The sequence below is a fragment of the Lipophrys pholis genome, assembly GCF_963383615.2.
Source record: "Lipophrys pholis genome assembly, chromosome: 4".
NCBI classification, from domain to species: domain Eukaryota; kingdom Metazoa; phylum Chordata; class Actinopteri; order Blenniiformes; family Blenniidae; genus Lipophrys; species Lipophrys pholis.
Genome location: NC_137637.1, coordinates 15,186,555 through 15,210,508, shown reverse-complemented (window position 1 = coordinate 15,210,508; position 23,954 = coordinate 15,186,555). Strand labels below are relative to the sequence as shown.

General features: G+C 44.7%; 2 protein-coding genes across 5 annotated transcripts in view; one reads left to right on the top strand and one right to left on the bottom strand.

Moving 5' to 3' along the window:
- The first annotated feature begins 1,869 nt into the window (after positions 1 to 1,869).
- id1 (inhibitor of DNA binding 1, HLH protein) lies at positions 1,870 to 3,385 on the top strand. The gene is made up of 2 exons (XM_080461993.1): positions 1,870 to 2,337; positions 2,545 to 3,385. Exons 1-2 carry the CDS (start codon positions 1,975 to 1,977, stop codon positions 2,578 to 2,580), a joined length of 399 nt encoding a protein of 132 aa, XP_080318119.1. The 5' UTR covers positions 1,870 to 1,974; the 3' UTR covers positions 2,581 to 3,385.
- A 2,426-nt stretch (positions 3,386 to 5,811) lies between these two features.
- The window catches only part of ncoa3 (nuclear receptor coactivator 3), a 28,617-nt gene continuing 10,474 nt past the window's right edge, over positions 5,812 to 23,954 (bottom strand). For 2 of the 4 annotated variants that reach the window (XM_080461980.1, XM_080461981.1), the window contains exons 2-23: positions 19,702 to 19,769; positions 17,580 to 17,684; positions 17,253 to 17,413; positions 16,045 to 16,145; positions 15,653 to 15,827; positions 15,319 to 15,510; positions 15,084 to 15,170; positions 13,650 to 13,793; positions 12,933 to 13,080; positions 12,242 to 12,816; positions 11,164 to 12,137; positions 10,953 to 11,061; positions 10,588 to 10,827; positions 10,181 to 10,393; positions 9,971 to 10,088; positions 9,703 to 9,874; positions 9,201 to 9,566; positions 8,941 to 9,051; positions 8,592 to 8,859; positions 8,302 to 8,494; positions 7,943 to 8,204; positions 5,812 to 7,500 (exon numbers count right to left, since the gene is read on the bottom strand). In XM_080461980.1, the coding sequence (XP_080318106.1) occupies positions 7,489 to 7,500; positions 7,943 to 8,204; positions 8,302 to 8,494; positions 8,592 to 8,859; positions 8,941 to 9,051; positions 9,201 to 9,566; positions 9,703 to 9,874; positions 9,971 to 10,088; positions 10,181 to 10,393; positions 10,588 to 10,827; positions 10,953 to 11,061; positions 11,164 to 12,137; positions 12,242 to 12,816; positions 12,933 to 13,080; positions 13,650 to 13,793; positions 15,084 to 15,170; positions 15,319 to 15,510; positions 15,653 to 15,827; positions 16,045 to 16,145; positions 17,253 to 17,413; positions 17,580 to 17,665 (4,707 nt within the window). In that variant the 5' untranslated portion in view covers positions 17,666 to 17,684; positions 19,702 to 19,769 and the 3' untranslated portion in view covers positions 5,812 to 7,488. Of the gene's footprint in view, positions 7,501 to 7,942; positions 8,205 to 8,301; positions 8,495 to 8,591; positions 8,860 to 8,940; positions 9,052 to 9,200; positions 9,567 to 9,702; positions 9,875 to 9,970; positions 10,089 to 10,180; positions 10,394 to 10,587; positions 10,828 to 10,952; positions 11,062 to 11,163; positions 12,138 to 12,241; positions 12,817 to 12,932; positions 13,081 to 13,649; positions 13,794 to 15,083; positions 15,171 to 15,318; positions 15,511 to 15,652; positions 15,828 to 16,044; positions 16,146 to 17,252; positions 17,414 to 17,579; positions 17,685 to 19,036; positions 19,117 to 19,701; positions 19,770 to 23,954 lie in introns of those variants that run through there. The other 2 variants (XM_080461983.1, XM_080461982.1) reach the window with 2 other exon arrangements.

Sequence of the window (23,954 nt, the reverse complement as noted above, 5' to 3'; positions counted from 1 at the left end):
TGCCACCTTGCACAGAATATATGGTGATACACAGGTAGTAGACTGCTTCCAATGTATACCTAAAATGTTTGTTGCATGCTTTGTAAGGCAACTAGAAATATTTAGTTTAAGATGTTAAAGATTCCTAATATTATTTCAGATTTATTTATTTATATGTCCAGCAAGATAGCAATTGTTGTTGTTTAGTGTTTGATTGTCCATACAGAGAAATAATCACTATTATTATTATCTAATTGCAGAGATGTTTTATTTGTTATTATGAGAGAGACAGTTTCAAGCACAATAAAGGATGAGTGTATGTGTCCAGTCATATAGAGATATTATAACTGATTGCATAGGAAGTATACTACCAATGTATTAAAACTGCAAGGCATCTTAGAGGAAATGTTCAGTGTAATTCAATCTTGATTCCAGGTCAGATGTTGTCTTTTCCTGGAATTGAGTTTGTGTTTCTGTGAAAAAAAAAGGTCAAAAACTCTGAGGTTAGAACAAAAAAGAAAGTTTGAAACTTCTGTTTACTTTGTCATGGTTTTGTCTCAAATTCATTTTTAAGCAGAATTTGTCATGTAAACAGAGATGATTCATGCAGTTTATCTTACTGGAAACAATAGTTTGAAAAACTGAAATAAAATTAAAATGTTTTTTTCTTTGTTTATTATTTCATGTTTTTCCAATAAAAGCATATTTTGAACTTACAATACACAGAATGTTTTCAGGCTAATTCTACACTGCATTCTTGCAAAAACAGCAGCATTAAAAAAAAAGAAAAAAGGGTCAGAATGGAGCAGAGCTGGGAAAGTCTGCTGGAATGCGGGGTTAGTTTGCGTTAAAATGCGGTAACACTCCGGCTGACAGCCTTTGCTCTGCAGGTGCGCGGGGCGGTAATCTCATCCCGCTGCTTTAAGGTGATAAATGAACGACAAAAGCTCCGCGCCACGCAGGTGAATGGAGGCAGTGCCGAGCGCGAGAGCCTCTTGTTTGACGTCTCCATGGAGACCGCCCGAGCGGCGCCAGGCTGACAGGCGTCAAGGCTCGGATGAATGGGTGACGTCAGCGCGCTGGCGCCTGCCAGTCTGCTCGGGCTTGTTTGGACAATCTGGGGGGAAGATTCAGAACAGAGCGCGGCGAGGCTGAGCACACACTGCAGGAACATGTGAAGGAATCCGTGAAGCTGCTGCTGCTCACAGCGACTGTGTGCAGCAAGAAAAACTTCCACTGAAATCCAGGGAAGGAGCGGCGTGCACGAGCGCGTGCGCGGCATGTTTTCTAAAACCTCCCGTCAAACTCTGTAATATTAACGACAGGGTCAGCTCCTTCGATTATTCTGTCTGTGCATTCCACGGCTCACTTCATTAATAAACCTCAACCATTTCCCCTCAATTGTTTGGCCACTCTGCCTAATTAATTCTCTAACTTTACTGTACCATTGTCATCCACATCTGCAGCGCCGTCAACAATTGTGAAAGGCAAATCTAGGGCACTGTGGTAGCCTAATTATCATTAGCCATTCATCCCATTCATCCCGCCCCATCCCACACACATTCTCACAGCACATGCCCAAGCATTCACCACCCCTCGACTGTCCCCAGGCAATCTACACCTGCAGAGTCCCCAAGCCATGGACAGCTGGATTCCCACATATTACCCATAAAAGACACACATTTGTTTCCATTTGTAACGCCATCCCTCAAACAGATTGTAAATCCCGATAACCAGTCGAGCGCAGCGATTGGCCGAGGTGGTTGTTCGGGGCCGCCCAGTCAATACAAACGCCGTCCGCTGATTGGCTGTCCTCCTTCAAACGGGACGGCTTGGATACGCCTCCGTCTTCTCTGTCTTATAAATCCGAGGAGGTTTGCCCATGTGCATGTTGGAAACTGTCAACATTGCGCGCTGTCAGCTCTAACAAGGAGTAAAAAGCCTCATTGCTCGCTCTCGTACCTTTGGAAGCTTACGCCTCTTCTACTAATCAAGATGAAGGTTGTCGGATCTACCTGTGCCCTGAAGAGCAAGGTCGGCGGCGAGGACGTGGTGCGCTGCCTGTCCGACCAGAGCCTGGCCATCTCCAAGTGCAAGATCCCGCTGCTGGATGAGCAGATGAGCGCCTTCCTGCAGGACATGAACAGCTGCTACAGCAAGCTGAAGGAGCTCGTGCCAACTCTGCCCACCAACAAGAAAGCCAGCAAAGTGGAGATCTTGCAGCACGTCATCGACTACATCTGGGACCTGCAGGTCGAGCTGGACGAGCCGGAGAAGAGCCGTCAGCACGCCGCCGGCAGCGTGCCCCGCACACCGCTGACCACCCTGAACGCAGAGCTCGCCGGCATCGCAGTCGAGGTAATTATCCCCCAGCAGTGTCTTGAGTGTTGAGTTAGAGGGCATTTCTGTGTGATCGGATGTGTTTTTTTTGTTGTCGGTCAACGTGCGTAAAGTTGCCAAGTCCGTGCGTAAAAGCGCATGAGTTCCAACGTGGCTGCTGTGTTGAAACCCTCCCGTGCCTCATGTACTCACCCCATCTCTGCTTCTCTCTCTCTCCCCCCGCAGAATGGATGCTCGGACGACAGGATAATGTGCCGCTAAGAGCTCGCGGAGCATCGCCCCATCAATCCACAGCGAGCGACGCAAAAGAACGAACAAGGCTACCTGATGTGACTCTTCCACCACATCCAGAGACTAAACCTTGAACTGAGTAGGGACGTTTCAAACTCCCAGACGCTAGATTAAAGATTGTCGTTGTGTGGACATGCAGCGAGGGTCTCCTGCCACTCACAGCTCTCGATTCATCAGAGGGCTCTGGGGAGAGCAGCAGAGGACCGGTGGTGTCCAGATACAGACTGGGTTAGCCGTGGGACCAAGACAAGTTCATTGCAACCGGCATTGCTTGTTGCTTGTAGAGTTTTAAGAGAGAGAGAGAGAAAAAGTTCCTTTTATTCCGTTAAGCTCCCTGTATCTTGTGTAAACCTTATAGAGAATTCCAACATTTTGTAAAAGAAAAAAAGTTATTTTTCTCAGATTCCTGAGCGACAAACTGTATTGTATATTACAATGCCACATTATGTGAAGATATTGTTTTCTTACAATGTACTTTATTGGTGTTTTTATTAAAACAAGACAATTATTTTTGAACAACTCTCCTGCGTCTCCTTCTCTGGGTGTGTGTGTGTGTGTGTGTGTGTGTGTGTGTGTGTGTGTGTGTGTGTGTGTGTGTGTGTGTGTGTGTGTGTGTGTGTGTGTGTGTGTGTGTGTGTGTGTGTGTGATACCAGTTGGTGGATTCCCAGCACTGATTTCTCCACTTTAACCATAGTTGTGAAAAGTCCCACTTCAATGCTCATCACGAGCTGTTAGAACCTCATTATGATTGTAATAATAAATCACCGTCAGCTGATTCGTTTCCGGTATCTTTTATCAGAGTGTAAGACGGTGATCACTTGATGCCAGAAGCTGTTAAGGCTCTCGGGTAACATAAAACCAAAAGCTGGTGGTAAACATAATGGCTCGCAGCCAGTTAAATTGGTCATTTGCTTCTCAATGGGTCATTAACGGATCACATTACAAGAGGAAGTCTCTTGTCTCGAGATCCTGACAAACACGACCGAATTTTGACATAAAACCTTGAAAATAAAATCGCAGCAGATGCGTTTCATTGGGGGAGACCGTGTGCTTGACAAATTCACCGGGGAAGATGAATTGCGCTTTCCCGAGAAATGAATAGACAACTAAACGGAGGTTAGTTTCACTTCAACGAGCTTCCATTTAAATGTGCCGTTTCAATCTATCAAAGTATAAATCAGCAGTTTTCCGCGCCTCTCCCCGGCGCCGCAGGGGTTAAGAAAAGAAGGGCCTCGGCCGAGGCGATTCGCTCGAAGATTTATTCTGTCTCCCTGGTGCAATGTTTTTCCCATTTCCCTGCGGTGCGATGCGCACAGCTGCAGCCCCGGCGTGGCCAGTGTGTGATTGTGTTTGTGTGATAGCTTTGTGCCAAGGGCAGGGGAGGGCGGCGGGGCCCAGACTGAGCGGCGCCTCGGCACACCTGGGGAAGTTCAGGTTAAATAGCTCCACATTCCTCAACACACAGCTGATTGAAACATTAACAAACAGTAATCCACGGGCCAGGCCGCAGATGGGCCGGGAACCACGCCAACACCGAGTCAGGGAGGGGGGGAGGAGGGAGAGAGAGAGAGAGAGAGAGAGAGAGAGAGAGCATTCCCACAGTGCATCCTATACAACCAGTTTGCTATCAATATGTATGTTTGTTTGTTTTTTTAAAGACACTTACACCCATTGAGTCCACGTGTATTTTCTATTACCATTTTAACACAAATCTCTCCAAACATTCCGTTACAGAACCAAAATCCCCCCCCCCCCCCCCCCCCCCCCCCCTCCCATTATTTACTGATCCACTGTAGACAGACACTGGCATAATATTAGAAAAGTGACACCAGACCTCTGTGGTTTTCATAAAAAGGTCCTGACTCCACATTTTATTGCTATTAAATCTAATTAAGACCTACCTTGGATTTAATGTTTGCTTAAATGGGATAATTGTTATTATTTTAATCTCCTGAGTGTAAAAAGTGAACCTAGTGTCATGCCTTTGCATGTTAGCGTCCTCTTGCGACGATAAGATGAACTGCAGCCTCATGTACCGTGGAAAGGCCTGACTAAGCCGCTGTATTCATAGTAAGGACAGCAGCGCCCTCTTCTGGATGTGGAAGGTAACGAATACTCACATTGCTGTAATTGAAAGCAGTATTTCCGATATCACGACAACTTTATGTGATTTTAGTCTTACCTTAATTTAATCTGCAGAATGTAAAGTTCTTTTAGCGTCACACATTTCTACTCAGTAAGCTTACAATGTTCTGTTACGTACCAAATCTTTTAGAAAAGTGTAAACATCGATGTTTTACACATGAACATTCAATCCAAAACAACTGATCAGTTCACAAGTCACTCGTGTTAATAAAAGTACCGTCACCTGTAATTGAGTAGTGTAACCATGTGACAGGAGTACTTAAGTGCAAATGTTCTATATGATTGAAAACCTGTAGACCTACTGTATATCCTAAGTGTGCAGTATATTTTGTAGCACTTTGGATGTTACGTTACAGGCTCTTTATTGGATGTTTTGAATTATATTTCACCAAATCCTTCTGGGAAAGTGTGATAATTAATCTATATCCAAATGTTTGTTTTTATTCATTTTTCAGCACACACAACACTAAAGACACAGATGAATAACATCAACACAATACTTCCTATTCATACTCCTGCCGTTATTTATTCATACTTATATGCACTTTGCAAAACAATAACATTCACATGTCTTACATCTTTTTAGTCTAGACTTTTAAATATCTACCCAGATCTTTATATATTTGGGAGTATAAATGCCTTATCTTGTACATGTTGTCTTTTTCAATATGTATTTTGTTCTGAAAGGTTACACACTCATGTAGATTTATAGTATTACAAAAATGCTTTCTAATTCTTGCTTTTCGGTCAAAGTCAGCCGTGTTCAGCTGCAGAACCTCCTCGAATCCTGTGTTGCAAAAATAAATTAAACTTGAAAGATTAAGGAATCTAATTGTAAGTTAAAGCAGCATTTCCGCTGACAGAGCAGCTAATCTAAAAAAAAAAAAGAATCAATTCTAAATTAGTTTCTTCCAGTAAGTTGAGAGGAGTTTTGGTTTGTCTGATCAGTGATGCTGTCAGCACGGATCACACAGACCCACAATCACACCAAAGTGAAACACATAAGAGACATCAAGAGTTGGAACAGAATCACAGAGCCAGAGTCAAATTTGTTTAAATAGAAATTTGTATTTACATCAATATCAACATCAACAGAAAATATTTGTAATATACATCCTGCAAAATGACAGCTTATTTGACCTCCAGACACAGAAAAACCAAACCATCTCCTGCCTCTTTTTGCAACCTTTTGTCTTTTCCTAAAGTAACAAAAAGTGGACATGAAATGAAGTCATTTCCTGAAGAAAAGATGAGATATTGATATGTCTGAGTGGATTTCATTCCATTGGTAGGTCTTTATCACATGCTTATGAAAAAACATGCTTATGAAAAAAAAACAAAAACAAAAGAAAAACTCTCCACGTAAAAACTTGCTGCTGTGGGGTTTCCAGTCCTTTCTGTCTTGCACTGTGAGCTTTCCATTGTGGAACAGTCCATCCCATGTCCACACGCCATCCTATGCTTTTACAGATCCATGGTATGTACCCATTTACCAATAGAATAATATAACATATAAAAAAATGTACACCAGAAACCTCCAAAAAACTATACAGATATGGAAAAATATCTTTGGATTGCGCATGTTGAAAAGGTAGATTTAGCGAGTTGATAACAGTCAATAAGGATGCGTTATGGCTAAAAATACACTCACGAGGCAGAGGTGTCGGAGGGGGTTGGGGGGTCGGGGGTCCACAACCAGAGATAAACCAGACCCACATTACATATTCAGGGCCCACATGTCCCGTTCTGGACGAAAACATCCGATGGCGTGCAGGTTTGATCCCTCCACACGTCAGATACTCACAAGTCAAAAGTGCCTTGCTATAACATAAAATACAGACCTTTTTTTTTTTTTTTTTTTCTTTTTTGGACACTTGCATTCAGAACATGAGAAACAAAGGGAACAGCAACCCAAAATATACTAAAGCATAACATAAAAAAAAAACAAACAAAAAAAAAAACAGTATTGACCTATGGGACACAAAAATACAACCAGGTTTCATACTTTGTGCAAGAATGGGCCTTTAAAAAGCAGGTTTGATATATTTTGTAAAATATTTACAATTCATATTCACAGACGACATTTGAGACATCTAATACTGCAGTACCATTTGTTTGGTTGCTTTCAACTGGGATTATGATGCTCAGTTACAGTCTAAAGCATAGAGGCAAGAGTTATTGCTTTAATCTGCATAACATAACAACTGTGTGCTTATACCTTTCCATGACTCTTCAGAATGAGACCTATCAAAAATGATAAGAAAAGCAACCCATTGTTGTGAAGGCATTGAATCTCAAGTAAGGCTGTGATGATGAAGAAATATTGCATCAATTTGTTTGTTTGTCCTCGCCTGAACAGAAGCCTTCTGGTAAAGTGCAGCCACAGCCAGTTGTACCGTCGTCCTGTTCCCCAGCCTGGCGGTGATGCTGAATACTGCCTCACAACCTCAGGCCAGCCCTCTCCACACACACACAAATACACTCACACACACGCACACACACACACACACACATGCACACACACACACATCTTGTGCATGTGTGTGTATGCACAACCTTTCAGCTTACTGGACATGAAACCTCAAAGTCATTGTATCCTACGTCCTCCGAGGTGAATGTACGTCTGTGTGTGTGTGTGTGTGTGTGTGTGTGTGTGTGTGTGCGTCCAGCTTTTCTCCCGGTCTAGCGCACTCTGCTGCAGCCGAAGGAGGCCGGTTTTGGCCAGCAGGTACTCAGCAGTACTTCTGCAGAGACAGAAAGCAGTTAGACATGCAAACACTGGAAGAAGCTGTCAAACCAGAATGAAGAGTGAAACAAGTTCACTCTTTCACCAACATGTCGGGCAGAACCAATTACTGTTAACTTCTAAGTTACCAAGAGCTTTCATCATTAATATATTCATTGTCTTATTTACAAGTCAGAAAATAGACAGCTTCTTCTCATGTTGGATTCCCCACATTTACAGAGTGGTTTAATAGAGGAAAGGCTGGATCTAGTTACTTAACCTGCTAAGATCAGTAGATCTACTCAAAGCATAGTAAAATACTTGGAAGTGATGTCATAAGAGTTGTTTTCTCAGATTGTTGTTTTTTAAGTTCATTTTCAGTGTTGTTATTGTATGATGTATTGGATATATGAGAATGTCTGCAATGTTTTAAGGTTCCTGTGAGTCTGCACATCATTTACCTGATCGGGTCCCATTGGGATTCTTCCCATTCCCATAGGATTCATGGCCATTTGGCCCTGCATCTGTCCTGGGATCTGTCCTGGGATCTGTCCTGGGATCTGTCCTGGGATCTGTCCTGGGATCTGTCCTGGGATCTGTCCTGGGATCTGTCCCACACCGACTCCGCTCACTGGTCCAGGTCCACCCATGGAGTTATTCATCATCATAGATCCAAACTGGCCCTGACTGCCCTGCTGTGGGAACTGCTGCTGAGGGTACGAGCTGCAAAACCAGAATAATGACATATGTTTGGATACAGGTCATTTATAAAAAAAGATTGAATATCCAAATGGTATTCTGATGCTGTGATGCTACACACTTGTTTCGTGGCATCCCGCCCTGTGGCCAGCCTTTCATTTCTGTACCCGGGTACATGTGTCCTCCCTGTGGGTTCCCCTGCATCCCAGGCATCATGGCACTCTGCGGAGGAACTCCCATTCGTCCTTGCATCATATTTGCTGGTGGGCTGCTACCTGGGGCCATGAAGGATGGGTCCCCCTGCTGGTTCATCGCTGCAACAACAACAATGGAAGAGTCACGATCAGAAACCTTGAACAGCAATGCACGAAGGACTGAAGAAGACAACTGTCCATGTCTCAATCAACTCACCATAGTTACCTCCATAGTTGAAGCCCTGTTGTCCAGGCTGGCTCATGGGGGGAGCTCCCATGGGGCTGTCCATGCCTCCTGGTGCAGTGACATTGGGAGGAGGGCTGAAGCCTCCTGCTGGCCCCTGACTCTGCTGCTGCTGCTGCTGCTGTTGCTGCTGCTGCTGCTGCTGCTGCTGCATCAGCATTATCATCCTCTGCCTCCTCATCTGCATGGTCATTATCTCCCTGCTGCGCTGAGCCATCATCTGTGCATTAAGGAACCCGGGCTGCAGAGGGAGACGCAGCGCTTCAAGTTATTTACATGCCTTTGTTAAAAACATGGTAGATGTGAGGTGGTGATTACATACCTGGCCGCTCATACCTGCAGCCTGCATGCCAGGCTGCATACCCGGGCGCATGGCAGGGATTCCCACAGGGGTGTTCTCCATCTTCATGCCTTGTCGGGCCTGATTCATAAACTGCCAGAGGAGACAAAATTCAAACATTTAATCACGTTGTTACATTGTTCATCAGCAAAAAGCTACAGGATTAATGTGTGAGTGTGTGTGTGTGTGTGTGTGTGTGTGTGTGTGTGTGTGTGTGTGTGTGTGTGTGTGTGTGATATCACCTGCTGTCCTTGCAGTCTTTGCTGAAGTTGCAGTCGAAGAGGTTTGGTGGCGGTCATCATGCGGGGTCTCGTCATGTTTGCACGTGGGTTGCCCATGCCACCCATTCCTGCCATGCCGGGGAAGCCCCCCGACTGGCCCATCTGGTTCATCATGGGGTTGAAACCTGCAGGAGACTGGCCTTGCATTGCATTGCCTCCGTAACCAGGCTGCATGCTCATGGAAGGGGGGCCGGGGGGCCCCGGGTAGCCATGGCCGTACATGGCTTTCTGATCTATGCCAATGGACGAGTCTGGCCCGTGGAAAGGCTCTGATGGTGGGCACGGCCCCTGACCCTGATCCTGGTCGTGGCCTTCAGGTCCATGGCCCTGTTGGAGAAAGAGATGTCAGGTTCGATAAAGTCGTACAAACGATTTTGTTCTACAAAGATGGCTAAGACTAATTCAGATAATTCAATGCAACTGCTAGAGAACTGGTGCAAACAATGAGAGCGATGTGATCTACCTGGCCAACTATCTCGGGAATGCCCAGGGCTCGGTCGATCTCCTGCAGAGCAATGACATCAGCCGTGTTGAGCAGAGAGTCCAGCTGGTCCAGAAGTATGCGTTCGTCACTTGGGCCCTCGCTACTGGTTAGGGGCCCCAGAAGGTCATTCAGGGGGTGTGCAAGCTGCTCCCTACGTCAACCCGTGACACGCAAGGTCAAACATTTTAAAGTGCAGTCAAAAAGAATCAGGAGAAAATAAAACTTGTCTATGGTGCAAAGTTCAGACCTGTTTGTGCTCGTCGGTGGTCTGTCCATTCCTATGGCAGCTTCCGGCCAGGAGGGGGACTGAGGTGGGGGCCCATGTCCTCCAAATGGTCTCATGCCCATAGTAGCTTCATTAGGACCTAATGAAGGGACAGAAGAAAATGTAGTCAAATTACTATTTAAATTACAGACAATGGGAACATGAGACAGCCACTGTTTCCTTGTCACATACCAATATCCATGAGTTGCTGCTGCAGCATCGACCTGCTGTTTCCAGGTACACTGTTGGATCGGTTGATCATGGGCCCTCCTATTGGGCCAGAGCGACCCATACCCGGGTGTCCTGGTCCAGCCACAGGGTTTCCGGCGGGCCGCGGCATCACCCATTCACCGGGCCCTGCCATGGGGGGGCGCTGGTGAATACCCATGCCTCTGCCCATACCTCCTAAACAACATGGAAACAACAGATGTTGAGTGTTTCTTGAATAAAGTTGGCGACACAGGGAATACAACTCTCATACTTTCTTAGAATTATGTTGGAATAAAAATTTAGAAGGAAATAAAATGTATTCCCACTATGTATATTCAAAGTATGTTATCAGAAATACTTGAAAAATAGTGTAGAAGTATTCAAATTACTTGTTGGATTTCCCCTTGGCGGACACCCCCCCATCCCTGCAGGAAAGCCATTGGGGAGAGATCCAGGTCGGATTGGTGTATCCATGTTCTCCTGTTTGATCAATGTTGGACTGGGAACACCCCTCCTTGTGGCGAGCCCACCTCCTAAAGCCACCTCTGCACCTATGGCCTTAGCATCCATGGACAGGGCTCTTTGATAGACAGCACGCTGAGCTGGAAGCATGGGAACTCTGTCTCCATCTGAAACACACACACAACCTGTGATTCCTTCTGCGTGATACTTTTTACCATCGTTCGGTGGTTTTTATACCATAAACGCATCTTTTGTTAGATTATGTGACGCACATATTCATAAGATGACGTACCGTGTAAACTGTCCGGATGATTTCCCTGTTTGTTTGCCACTTCTTTTCCAGCTCTGGAATCTGGCTCAGGGAAAAAGCCAGAGCTGTTCCCCAGAATAGACTCCAGAGTCTGAATCATCAAAATACAAATGTGATTAAAAAAAACAAACAACCCTGACTGTAATGTTTGAACTCCATTATAATGATGTACATGCAAGTAAAACTGCCCTACCTCATCAGATGGCTCCAACTTGACCTTGCCATCCATACAGTGAGGGTCAGAGCTGTTGACCCTTGCCCCCTGAGCTCCTCTCCCATCCAAGTCCTCCAGCTTTGGCTTCATGTCAGCACCTTCCTTTGAGTCGTCTTTATTGAGGAGGTAGTGAAGCAGGGCGTGAGGTTTCTCCTTCTTCGGGCTGTGCTGCTCCTGCTTTGACTCTGATCCCCTGACTCCTCCAGCTGCTGCGGGCCCTGGCTCCGGAGCGCCAGAATCCAAGCTGCTCTTCCCGGTGGCCTCAGCTGTGATGCGAGCCACTTCATCCGGGGTGTTCCCGTTCTGGAGGAGCTTGTGGAGGATCTTGTGCTTCTCCTGCAGCGACTGACTGGTTAAATGCCCCGTGGCACCAGAGGACACAGAGCTGTGATTCCCGCTTGTGGAGGACGACACTCCTGTTGAGGAAGGACTGGTGACACCAGCTGATCCGTCTTTAGCTTCAGGCGTGGAGCTGGGCCCAGAGTTGGGTGTGTGATTAGGTGGCACCAACTCATCTGTAGGGGAGGTGAGGAGCTGCAGGAGCTTCTTGTGGCACTCAGGGACCCGCCGGTTGGATTCTCCACCGGGCAGCCCCGCCTCTCTGCTTGCTTGGCTATCTGGCTTGTCAGGAGGGCCGTCACTACTGGGAGTGTGTGGTGGGTGTTGCTGAGACTGCTGCTCTCCGCTGGCTCCCAGTGAGCTGCCGGGGCTTTTGGAGTCTGAATAGGCCGGCAGTCCCGGTTTACAAGGGCCCCCTGCTGTCTGATTGGTGGAGTTAATGCTTGGGGAGCTGTCAGGCTTGTGGGGAGGGGGAGAGGTGAGTGGAGAGGGCATTGGGTTACCCACTCCCTCACTGATGGCTTGGAGAGCATTCAGCGAACTGCTGGAAAAGGTGGTGCTTCCTCCACCTCCAGAGTTCCCTGTGTGAGTGGAACTCATGGGAGAGTTCATACCTGCAATCAGACCAAACAATCAGAAGCAATCCAAGAAGTCAATCCAAATATCTGCAGTGAAGTACGGAGCAAACAAAATAGGGAGAAAGAAGTAGGGCTCATACCTCCAGGAGAAAATGGACTGGCACCTGTCTTGGGACTACCTCGGACTCTGGGAGAGCCCATGACATTGTGTGGAGGACCGTTAATCCCCGGACTGGCCTGTGGAGGACTCGTCATCCCCATGCCATAACCTCCACCTGCAGGTCCGTGAAACTGGCCCATCTGCTGATGTTGGTGCTGCTGCTGATGCATGCCATGATGGCTCATCTGATTCATGCTCCCCATTTGGTTCATTGAGTTCATGGGCGAGTTCATTGGATGCATGGAATTCATTTGATTCATCTGATTCATTTGACCCATGTTGTTCATCTGATGCATTGTGTTCATCTGATTCATGGGATTCATCTGATGCATGGCGTTCATTTGATTCATCTGGTTCATTGGATTCATCCGGTTGCCACCAGAATATGACGGCACTCCTCTCTGTGGCATGTTGCCCTGTTCGGCCATGCCATAGCCCCGGTTCATGCCCATGCCGCCTCCGGGGCCCATGTTCATCTGTTGGTTGGGGTTGTTTACACCCATGTTCTGTGGCCTCATGCCGCCACCTTGGTTCCCACGATAGCTGTTGTGCTCCCTTAAAACAAAACAAATAATGGATATAAAGTCAAGAAAGGTGCAGCTGTAGGATGTTGCTATATTACTCAAAATGTTTTGTAAGATTGTATAATTGATTTTAGCTGTTTTTTGCACCTTTGTAACAAGTGTGTGGAAAGGTAGGAGTGGGGCTCATTTGTATTGGGATTCCTGCAAAGGTCACTTCTTGTCTGGGCTGTAACTGGAGTGCCATCTGAGAGTGAGAAGCGATAGAGCGGCGTCTCCGCATGGCCACTGTGGAAAGCTACGAAAAGAAAAAGAGAAAGAACATTTAAATGCCCATCAACATGAGAAGCAGAGATACTATCAACATTACAAACGTACTGATGTGTTGCTCATTAGACACAAACACCAACATGCCGTTATCCGCATGACAAATAACTTCTGGTGCAGGAAGTCAACACCACAATAAACATGTTTGATGTTTCAATTACTCATCAAACATCATCGGAGAGCAATAATTCATTTATAACTAAAGGAAGTTCAAGAAGCTTTGCATCTGAGCTTTGCTTTGCCTGCAAGCTCATCCTGGGTAAAACAGCATTTATTTTTTATGTTTTAACGTGTTTCAGTCAACGACCGATTGACTGCACCGATCTGGATCAGAGGTGGTCCTCTATAAAACAACTGGCAACATGTAAGTGCAAAAGCAGTCATGACCGTGATTTAAAGAAGGAAAGGAAACCAGTAAAACCAGTTACCAGTTAATAATCTGTTGGTGGAGCACCGGCCCAGCAGATACTGACATAAGACTATAAGGTTTGTGACTGAGTGACAGTGACATTAGACGTAAGGAGGAATAGTACAACGCACCGTCTTGATAGTGGCGTTTATAGGACCATGGTTGTCCTTCACTTCGATGGAGAAACATCTGCATGCAGCGTCTGACAAGGTCTTCCCAGCCTGGACGCATCGTGGTGTGAAGAGAGCTCTGCTGTTCAATTTCAATCAGTTTACCTGCAAAACCAGACATGAACAGAGTTACACAATGTTGTCATTGAGTAAACCAAGAGCTCGAGTACGAGCGCTTACAAAGCCGCACTGTGACTTCAGAAGTGACGGGATAAAGTTGGACAAATGCCACCTATCAAAACTTGTTAAGTTTTCTACTGTTTCATGTATAAAAGCTCAGTGAGTGTGTAATTTGAACATCGTTTACAGAAGGCGAAGACTGCTTGGTATCTATATCTGGAAGATTGATTTCAAATTACAGGTACTTGTCGCTTGATGCTACAGTGAAAACAATCCACTAAGCAGTTGTTTAGTTTACATATCAGAGATACGTTTGATTAACATCAGCATATTGAGTTTCCCTTTGTTAAATGGTTCATTCTAATACAAGTTGTTCAGATAACATGATTAAAAGGGATTCAATCTATTTCATCTGAACCGATGGAAATGTATGACGTGATTCATTTACATTAAGTGAACAAATCTTTTTTTGGGGGAGTGTATCTACTGGGAGCTCAGTGGATTCCCGAACGTTGGCTTTCGTGTGAGGAAAGGCCAAAAAAAGACAAAAGCTTAGAACGACTTCTTTCACACAGCAGGTGAACTTCAAGGCTGCTTAAGAAGCTAAAACAAGATAAAAACTTTTAAATTCTTTGACTTCAGAATAAAGAAAAGGCTGCTCTAGGGGAAAGCCATAGTTTGATAAAAGCCTGGAAATGAGCATAATCGGTTCTCCTTTTAGTTTTTTTTTTTTTAACATAGACAGTTGTAATTGCTGCAAAGAGGACCAGCGCAGCCGCAGTCGTATGTCAGCTGGAGTTTCCTGTATCTCCTCTGCAGTCCTACAATAATTTGCTCTTTCTATCTGAAGGCTGTCCAGGTGTCTCACAACTTGTTTTAATTTCTACTAAACAACATTTCCTAATGACAACATGGACAGCAGGATTTACATGCGAGGACCACTTTAATATCTTCTGACAGCCTTCTCCTGTATTGGAGGCATAAATTAGATTCATTTTCATTTTTGTCTGTAGCTCAGACGAGCCCAGGGTTGTTAAGTCTTACCGGAAAGCTTGGGAACTGTCATGAGCTGACAGCGCTTGACTGTTAATGAGTCAAATAAAGTTGGGTGATTTGATCGAGTTCTAAAACTTTACTAGCGTGTTCATACTTTGGCAAATGTTAATATAGGTTTTTCACACCAACTAACTTTTACACTATAGCTGATCTTTTAAAGCCAATGTTTTCATGTAGCAAAGAAACTTTGGTATGTACGTGTGTCTGTTGGTTACTTACCAGAGAGTTCATGGCGAGTGCTAAACCTCTCTGTCCTCTCCACTGCAGTGATGCGTCGTGCCACACAGATCATGCACGACTGCAAATCTGAGAAAAGACACGGTGGAAGCGCTTCAGAAAATAGTTTTTTAATCACTTGTGTTGCGCTCTCCTTTTTTTTTCCTTCTACCTTTAATTCTTATTGTAAAAAATGTGACCAAATTGATAAAAAAAAAAAAAAAAAGAAGACATTTACCATCTCCCTCCTCCATCATGGCCCGCGGCTGGGTGAGTGCAAAACACTGCATTGTCTCATAGCGAAGCACCCCGGACCGCTCTTCTGGCAGCCCATGGCTCTGACCATGAACTAAGTTTACCAGCATCCGGCAGTTGAAAGTGTGGCTCTTTTGCCGGGGGGCATCTCCACCCCAAGATGCTCCATTTGGAGCTGCGAAAAAACAGAAACAGAGACATTGGTGACCATTTGTTGTGTATTTTCAATAATCTATGCATTCATGGATGTGTTACGAAGTAGGAAGTGAGATCCTGTATGTTTTTTGCATCAATCAGCACAGAACTCCATGTCTCACCATTAGACTTGGGTAGATTCTTGTGAAACTCCTCCTTGTCATCATCGTGGATGATGTTGTACACACTGGTGTTGATCAGCTCCTCCTGCTTGTACTGCAAGTACTGCGTCACATTGTCAGACACAAATACGATGCTGCCCTCTCTGTTGACCACAAACAGAAAGCCGTCCAAGGCCTGGGAGGAGCAGGGGGTAGAAGTAGGGGGTAAATTAGTGAAAAAAGTCCAAACAAATATGATCACTTTTTTTTGTTGCAATTTTGACCTTTTAGAATAAAACTGAACTGTTTCTAAGAGCATGAGAGTGAGGACGCTGTCCACCATATGGAGGATCAGCTAATTGGTGTTTGTCATTTGCCCCCCACCCCCCCTGGGTGACTGTCCTCAAGCTGACCTGGAGGAGCAGTGGTCCCAGATGGTCCTTGTCAATGACCCCTTGACCAGTGGAGGACACATCCGCCTTCTGAACATCGTCGTCACTGCAAGAGCTCTTTCCTGAGGGCAGATGAAGTTTATCGCGTTTTATTAAGAAAACCACAATTCTGTATTTTTTGCAGTTTTTATGCAAGTAAAGCATCTTATTTACATGGAAACTTTAAAATCACTTTTTGAAATGTGTAATTTGTGTGTTATAGTTCGCAAACTTTTATTTCCTGCCTTTAAATTTTCTTCCACAACAAAATCACCACTAGAGGGCAGCAGAAGTTATGAATGCATGGCTGGCATGCCTTTCTATTTTTAAAACCAGCATGTGTCTGAAGCTTTGCTGGATCCCACTCTATATAGCAGTGCCATTTGTAGCGTGACATTAGGCGAGATGAGACACATTGACAAGGAAGCTAAAGTCATTTTAAATCAAAGACATTGTAAAAACAAAATATGAGAAAGAAGTCTACATGAAGCGAGACATTTTTTTAAAGCGACAGATGTGTGAACGGGATAGAAAAGGTGAGTTAACTAGAAAGCAGAGGCTCGTCGTCATCTTCCTTCTGTAGTCATGGTAACCTGGCTGCAGAACGCCAGGACCCACAGTAGCCAGCTGTGACCCTCTGGGTGGACTCCAAAATGACTGCTCTCTTTCTTCCTGATCCACTTATCCTCATAGATAAAGTGTCAACTCAGCTAGAAACAGGTTGGAGAATATAACTGCACTTTGTGTGTTTGATCGTGTCAGACCTGCAAAATAATTGGAAAATGGCTGGGAGATGGGAGCGACTCTCTAGAAGGTCTGATTTCTGAGGCTCCGGTGTCATTAGTCTCCCAGAGAGAAGCCGGGTTTGGCATTAACAGATACACACTGTCACTGGCAGCCTTGAGCCATGACCACCAAGGATTGGTCTCAATTACTGGTGTTCATTTACCCCCAGCGATACAAACAGCCGAACTGGCTGTCGGTGTGAGGCGGCCTGGCCATGAACCAAACACACCACTTCATCACTGGCATCATCTGTCCTGCAGCAGGGTGCTTGATGAGCCTACATCTAGTCACTGTTCACTCTCCACAGACAAACAGAAATAACACAGGCAAAGGTAAACCGTGATCTCGAGTGGCCCTGCTGATGAACAAGAGTGTACAGGTGTGATTCTGCACCGAGGCGGTACCTTGCTCTTTGATTTGTCTGATCTGCCTCACGGTCTCCTTGAGGATGGCACATTTATCAGGCTTGACGTTGAAGCTGTCAATGTTTGAGAGGTTGGCAGAGATGAGCTCAGCCAGCTCCTCGATGTACTTGCTCTCCTGTTCCCTCCGACGCTTGTCACACCTGCCGGGGCGCCAAGGGGATTAGACACGTTGCCATGACAACCTCCCCTCCCCATGCTCCATCCACGTGCAGGCCATACAGTAATGTGGGACTCGTGTGCCTCAGACATCTTGCTCGAAGCAGACGCGTGTTTGAACCGAGAGCACAGACAGAAGGCAGAACTTACCCCAAACCCGGAGTGTCACAGGTGGACAGTTTACGTTTGCGGTCAGAGCACAGCGGCTCCAATGAGTTGTCTCCTATGCCACTCATCTTCAGCGCATATCAGCACCTGAAAGTACACAGAGGATCATCACATTTCTACTCACAGGAGGTGTAGCATGGTGACAATAAAGGAAATAAGGTGTGCTTTATATGAAAAGCAAGACCGGAAAAAATGTAAGAGTGCTCTCAGCTGTGTGTGTGTGTGTGTGTGTGTGTGTGTGTGTGTGTGTGTGTGTGTGTGTGTGTGTGTGTGTGTGTGTGTGTGTGTGTGTGTGTGTGTGTGTGTGTGTGTGTGTGTGTGTGTGTGTGTGTGTGTGTGTGTGTGTGTGTGTTTCCCCTTCAGAAATAAGTGGTTATAAATGAAGGGATTTCCAACGGCACGGTAGGTTGGAGATTCCTGCAGATTTATAAGGCTATGCTATCCACTTGGTAAAGCAGCCTTCATTTCTGCTGTGTTGGATGAGAATGAAATCTCATCTGTTCCACTGCACTGCGAGGAGCGACTGATGATGATGTAGTGATTTGGAGCCTCGGGGGAGATGGGTCATCCTGCGTTCAGCCAGCCTGCCCGCTAGAATGATACCACTCTGCTAACAGCGGCAACACACCGTGTACACAAAGCGTTTCTAGCACACTTACAGGCTCAGGCATGTTGCAGCAGGACCTGGAAGACAGAGGAGCGCTTGTAGCTACTGTCCCAGAGAGGCATATATGCACCAGCCTGCCTCTTTGTCTAACTGCCTAGGACAACACGGTGCTCAGGCTTGTGGAGCTGTTAAACAATCCAGGCGAGTCTCCGCCATGTGTTCCCACAGAAATAAAGAAATATCCCTCTTCCACAAACCCTTTCCTCTGCAGTTTCCATTCTGCTACATCCGCTCTGGTTTCCAATAGGCTTTCACTTTGGTATCCCACCCATATCATGCTCAGAAAACCCCTCCCTTCTTTCCCTCACTCCCTCCTTGGGTGAAGCAGCACTGAGCTGAGGACCCTGCCCTTGTTTTCCTGATCTGGCACTGCCCTGTGTCTGACCCCCAAGAGTTCACAGAAGAGGAAACCCCTGTAGCCTGCTTCTAAGGTCACTGTTCTTTCCGATTCCCACCCAGAGACACGCACACAAGCAGCGGCGTGTGGCTGCACAACCAGACTGTTCTATTACGGCCCAATTCTACTCGTGTGAGGATCTGCAAACACACACATGCTCAGAGTGAGCTCATTCCTGTGAAGAAAAGTGTGGAACGGATGGGAGCCATTATGCAACTTCTGCTCTGCAACTGCAGGCCGGGACTTGCAGCCCAATCACCTACCACCGCTGCTGCTGCTGCTGCTGCTGCTACTACTACTATTAGGGAAACAGCACGTCTCAGACACACACACTCTAAACCATAAATCTGCAGTGCATGCTTCTTGTCTGTCTACCTTTCAGCACCCCTCTTTAAATCTGCCCCTGGTGCTCCGGCTGTGACTCTCACTGCCCTCCCTCCTCTCGTTCCTTCCTGGTTTCTGTCCTAAGGCTCACCTCTGTAGAAGTGGAGAAAGATGACATCAGCCCTCAGTCAGCCCCACATCCTGAAACAGTCCAACAAGAGAGCTGCGGGGAACATTTTTCAGAACAGGGCAATACTCTAGGAAAGGCTACGCAGAAAACCAAAGTGAATGAAAACAGGCTGCAATAGGGGAAAACTTGTTGCTGTCAGGAGCCTTAGACGACTGCAGCTCACACACTACTGAGGTTATTATGTCTGTATATTTCAGTAGAGCACTAAGGCTGACATTTTACACTGAGTAGACAACATGTCTTCAGCAGGGTGAGAGACTGCGAGCAGCAGCCCACCAAAACTACAGAGTCTCAACAGGTCTGGCAGCATGCCACTGAACTGAATCAGCTCTATCTGACAATGTGAAACTTGCTCAGCGACCACATAAGATGTAGCACACACCATTAGGTGCCCAGACTGCAGCTGCCAACGTGAGAAATATCACATCTCACAGCTAAAACCAAAGTGGTCAGAATCTTTCAGGGGTTGTCCATCGATGGTGAAAGGATCAGCGGGTGTGTGTATTCCCATTTACCGCAGACTCACCTTGGCCAGCACAAGGACCAGGTAAACTCCATTCAGGGTCAGGTGTGATTTCAATGTCTCAACATCTCCTGAAAACAGAAAGAGAAAAGCAAAAGGTCACGAACTGTTGCACTGGATGTCTGGAAGCTGCAACACGACAGAGAATCAGGCTTCCAGAAAAAAACGCTCTGGAAATGTTTTGTTTTTTTTCTCCACAGAAAATCATGGGAAAACGTATTTTCTAAAATTACACAGGAAGTCACAGCAGATAGCATCCTGTTTGCGTCCTCCCCTCAGCCTCTTCCACTGCGTCACCACTTCCCTTTCCTGGAAATGTGACCACTCATCCACCCTATTTACATATTCTGCTTATCAGTCTGGGTGTCTGCCGCTTTAGTTCTCGCTCACACCTTCTGTGTTTTCTCCTTGCTGTCAAAGGTTTTTCCACGGCTGTCAGGGAACGAGACGGCGTATGGTAGGACTCGTTCTTGTAAATGTATTATTTACACGTGTGCTGACACAGAATGAAAGAGTCTGTCAGAAAGTGAATGTGCAGTCATATTTCTCATCACCAAAGACATGGCAAAATTCACCTAAAAACTTTCATCATCATCGGAGAACTGATTTTTTAAGTGTATACACACTGGCCAAAAAGGCCTCTGGAGGGTTTCTCTAGATACTGGGAGAGTCTGGGGATCAATGTTTGGGTAAAAACTATTCCCAAAACCACTGACCTTCAGCAACATCATCAGACTGCTGCAGATAAGCCAGTCAGATGTTCTTTCCATCATGAAGTCCAAGAATAATCAGAAACTCTTCATTTTCAGTGACGATTGATTGTGAAGATGATGGAAAACAAACAAACTTTTAGAATATTGCTTTTCCTTAAAACATGCTAAAGAAAAAGGACAGATCTCTCAGAAATGATCATACACAGGGAGAATAAAAAATCTGTTCTGGTTCGGTCACAGTCATACAAACAAGCAGTATGAGACTTGAAGCCAGCGTGGCGCGATCCTCCACCACAGACCACTGATCACATCAGGCCCCAACGCAGGACTGCAACTGAGCTAATGCTGCAGCTGAATTATTTAAACACAGAAGGGGGAAGAAAAGACAAGTCTTCACTTTTCATCCTTTACTGTAAATTGCCAGGATATAATCAGATCATTCAGAGGACGTTTTAACAGTTAATACAACAACAGATCAACAATTCATCAGCATCACTGAGCCACAGTGTTTTTCTAACTGATCAGTGGTTCATAACCGTGTTTTTATTCATGTTGAACTTCATTCATATCTTCCTGTCCTGGTTTACCGAAACACTGAGGACGCTTATGATCAGCTTCTGGAGCTGCAATGTAATTCAGACCTGGAGATACAAGCACCCATGTGAACATGGAAAATATGAATCTAGTTATCATTGCTGATCGTTTTGTTTATTATATTTCAATGCCACACTATGTTAGACACTTTCAGAAATTACTACGTTAATTAAATCAATATTGTTTTGAAAATATGGACGGTACCTGTTTGAAATGTAATAAACGTATTTATTTCAGTTTTCTATTTGAATGCTGTTCAAAGACCAAACATATTGACATTCAATTGAATATTAAGATCGTAGCAAACAAATAAATAATAATGATATCAACTAAAGTATTCTGTGACTGGTCATGTTTTTCAAAATTGCAAAACACAGCATCATCAGTGCATGTCTAACCATCAGCGTAAAGTCTTCATTTCCACTCAATCTTGATGAAAAGCGTTCACAAGGAAAACCTGCTGCATACAAATAGGCATGTGTAATGGAGTGTACGTCAGAATGGGCACTTCAGTCCTACGTTCGAAGCCATGGATGTGATGAAGTAACAGTAATGATCATTTCTCTTGAGGAGAAGCCGCAACAGCATCAATCTGAAAAGAACTTTACTGCTGAGGTCGGGGGTTTTCTGTGTATAGAGACTTTCTGCTGTAAGACGGATATTATAAAATGTATTGAGAGGCAATACTCAGTCAAAAACCAGCTGAGAGATAAATATGAGATAAAAACAGCAACACTAAAAAATAATCACTCGTGCTATTATTTGATCAAAGCTCAACCAATTAAATTCTTTTCGAATGACCTGTTGAAGTGACCTTCGTCAAGTTTGTTTTCTCTGGACTGCCACTCTGTTTTCATAAAAGCATCAAAATGACTATCTGCAATAAAGCTGAAAAAATAGAAGCCGTTTTTGGTCTAAATGGCTCTGTTGTAAGTCCATCCACTCTCGCCCTCAAGAATAAAAGCAAAGGCTAAAAAACAAGACCCTACAAGACTGTGCGAAGTTTTGACTGCATGTCAGTTTTCATTAAATCATGTACAGTATGTACTGCAATATGTAAGAATAACCACGTCATCCTGTATGTTATCTGCATATGTCGCCAGTGCCTTCAGGAAATGAATAAATTACACTTTTGGAGTTAAGAAGGCTTTTCCAAACTGTGAAACACGAACGATTCTGTTTCCAGCAGATGATTGTGGTGTAGACGGGCCTGTCGCTCTGTCCGCTGGGTGACAGACATGAGCAGTTTAGGCAGAGCAGCTATGGATTTTCTGTTGGTGCATGTATGTTTACACGGTGAACTACGAAAATATAGTGGCTCCTCTGAGTGGGCCTCCGGAGGTTTAACGATGTTAGATTGCAGTTTATAAAAAAGGTAAAGTTGCATGTTTAACAGCTTATGTTTAGTCTATTTGTAAAGTTCTGCTGTGAAGTGTGACATTAACTATACACACATAGTCACTTTTAACATGTCGGCTTCTTTTTGATCTAATGAACCTTTTATTGTCGGCCTCAACAACAAATGAACTTAAAGTGACTCAACTTAAACTTGTTGAACTCCACTCGTAGTTCACAGTCCCTGGATATGGATTATCATGGAGCTCTGAGGTTCATTGCCAATTTTAAATGTCTGACACATCATTGTCTGCTGTCTCTTCCAGTTGGAAGGTCTTCTTTATATGCTCGGACATCATTGGTGTGTTCTCATTGGTAAGTGTATTTAGGGTCTGCTCCCATCCTCCCTTCAGACCTGCAGCAGTCAGAGAAACACTGACTCTGATCATCTTCGCTCATAGGATCTTCTTTTACTGTCTGTCGCTGAAGTCAGGACTGAACTTGGGGAAAGAAGGCGTTCAGGTTTGTGGCTCTATTTGCTTGGAACAATTTACAAAAAGACCTGAAACTCAAAAGCCTGGTTTTACTGGACTCTTTTAAGAAGTTGCTTAATGACTTGGAGACACACCTGTCTGTAGATGTTTTGAATAATGGACTCATGGTCAATTTCATTTAGCAAATGTGCACGTCTAAAAATTGCTTTCTTTGATTCTGTATTTTTAAAAGTCTTAACATTTTCTTATATGTTTTCAGTGCCTGATTTGTCTGAAACGTTTTGATGTGCTGCTGCCCGTATTGGCCAGGACACTCTTGAAAAAGAGATTCTTAATCTAAACAAGGTTTTTCTGGTTAAATAAAGGTTAAATTAAAAAATGTTACATCTAGAAATTTACAACAAAGGTCTTATAGAGCAGTTGAGGAACTACAGAAGAATGTTGTAGTACACTTAAGTATATGATGTTTACGTCTTTGGTTGTTGCTTTTAATTTTACAAAACTGGAATGTGTCTGTTTTTCTATCACCCCTGTGTCCGCACTTCCTAGTAGTAGTTGTTCAGAAGTGGAGTTTTTATTGATGTTTCTGTTTTCGTGCTTCCAATTTCTGCCTGTTGCCACCAGATATGAAGTAATGTTGAAATAATAAAAGCTGAATCCAACTGTTAATGATGGTTGTCGACACAATCAAGGACTCCATCTGATCAGCCAAACATATGCTGACATGCAGACAGTGAATGAAAAGATTAGTGTTAACTTTGTTAATAAAATCCAAACAATATATTTGACAGTTGACAGTAATAAATTGTCAAACAAAGAAAAAAAATACAGACATCATAGACAGCGACTGGGCTTCCACATAACTTCTAAACTGCCAAACAACATCACAACCACTCCCAAACCAGTTATGTGTTGTTATAAAACAAATATTGAAACATCATCAGTGTCATGATTAGTCACCCACCCAGTGGGGACGCAGTTTGTGTCCTCACACAAAGGTTTCAGGTAAACAATTCCAGCGGCTGTGACACCTCAGTGAGGAGGGAAAGTTAATTGGGCAATGTTTGCAAGCTGAACCAACCTGTTTAAAGGCTCACAATGAGGCAGACGTGTTTTTGCG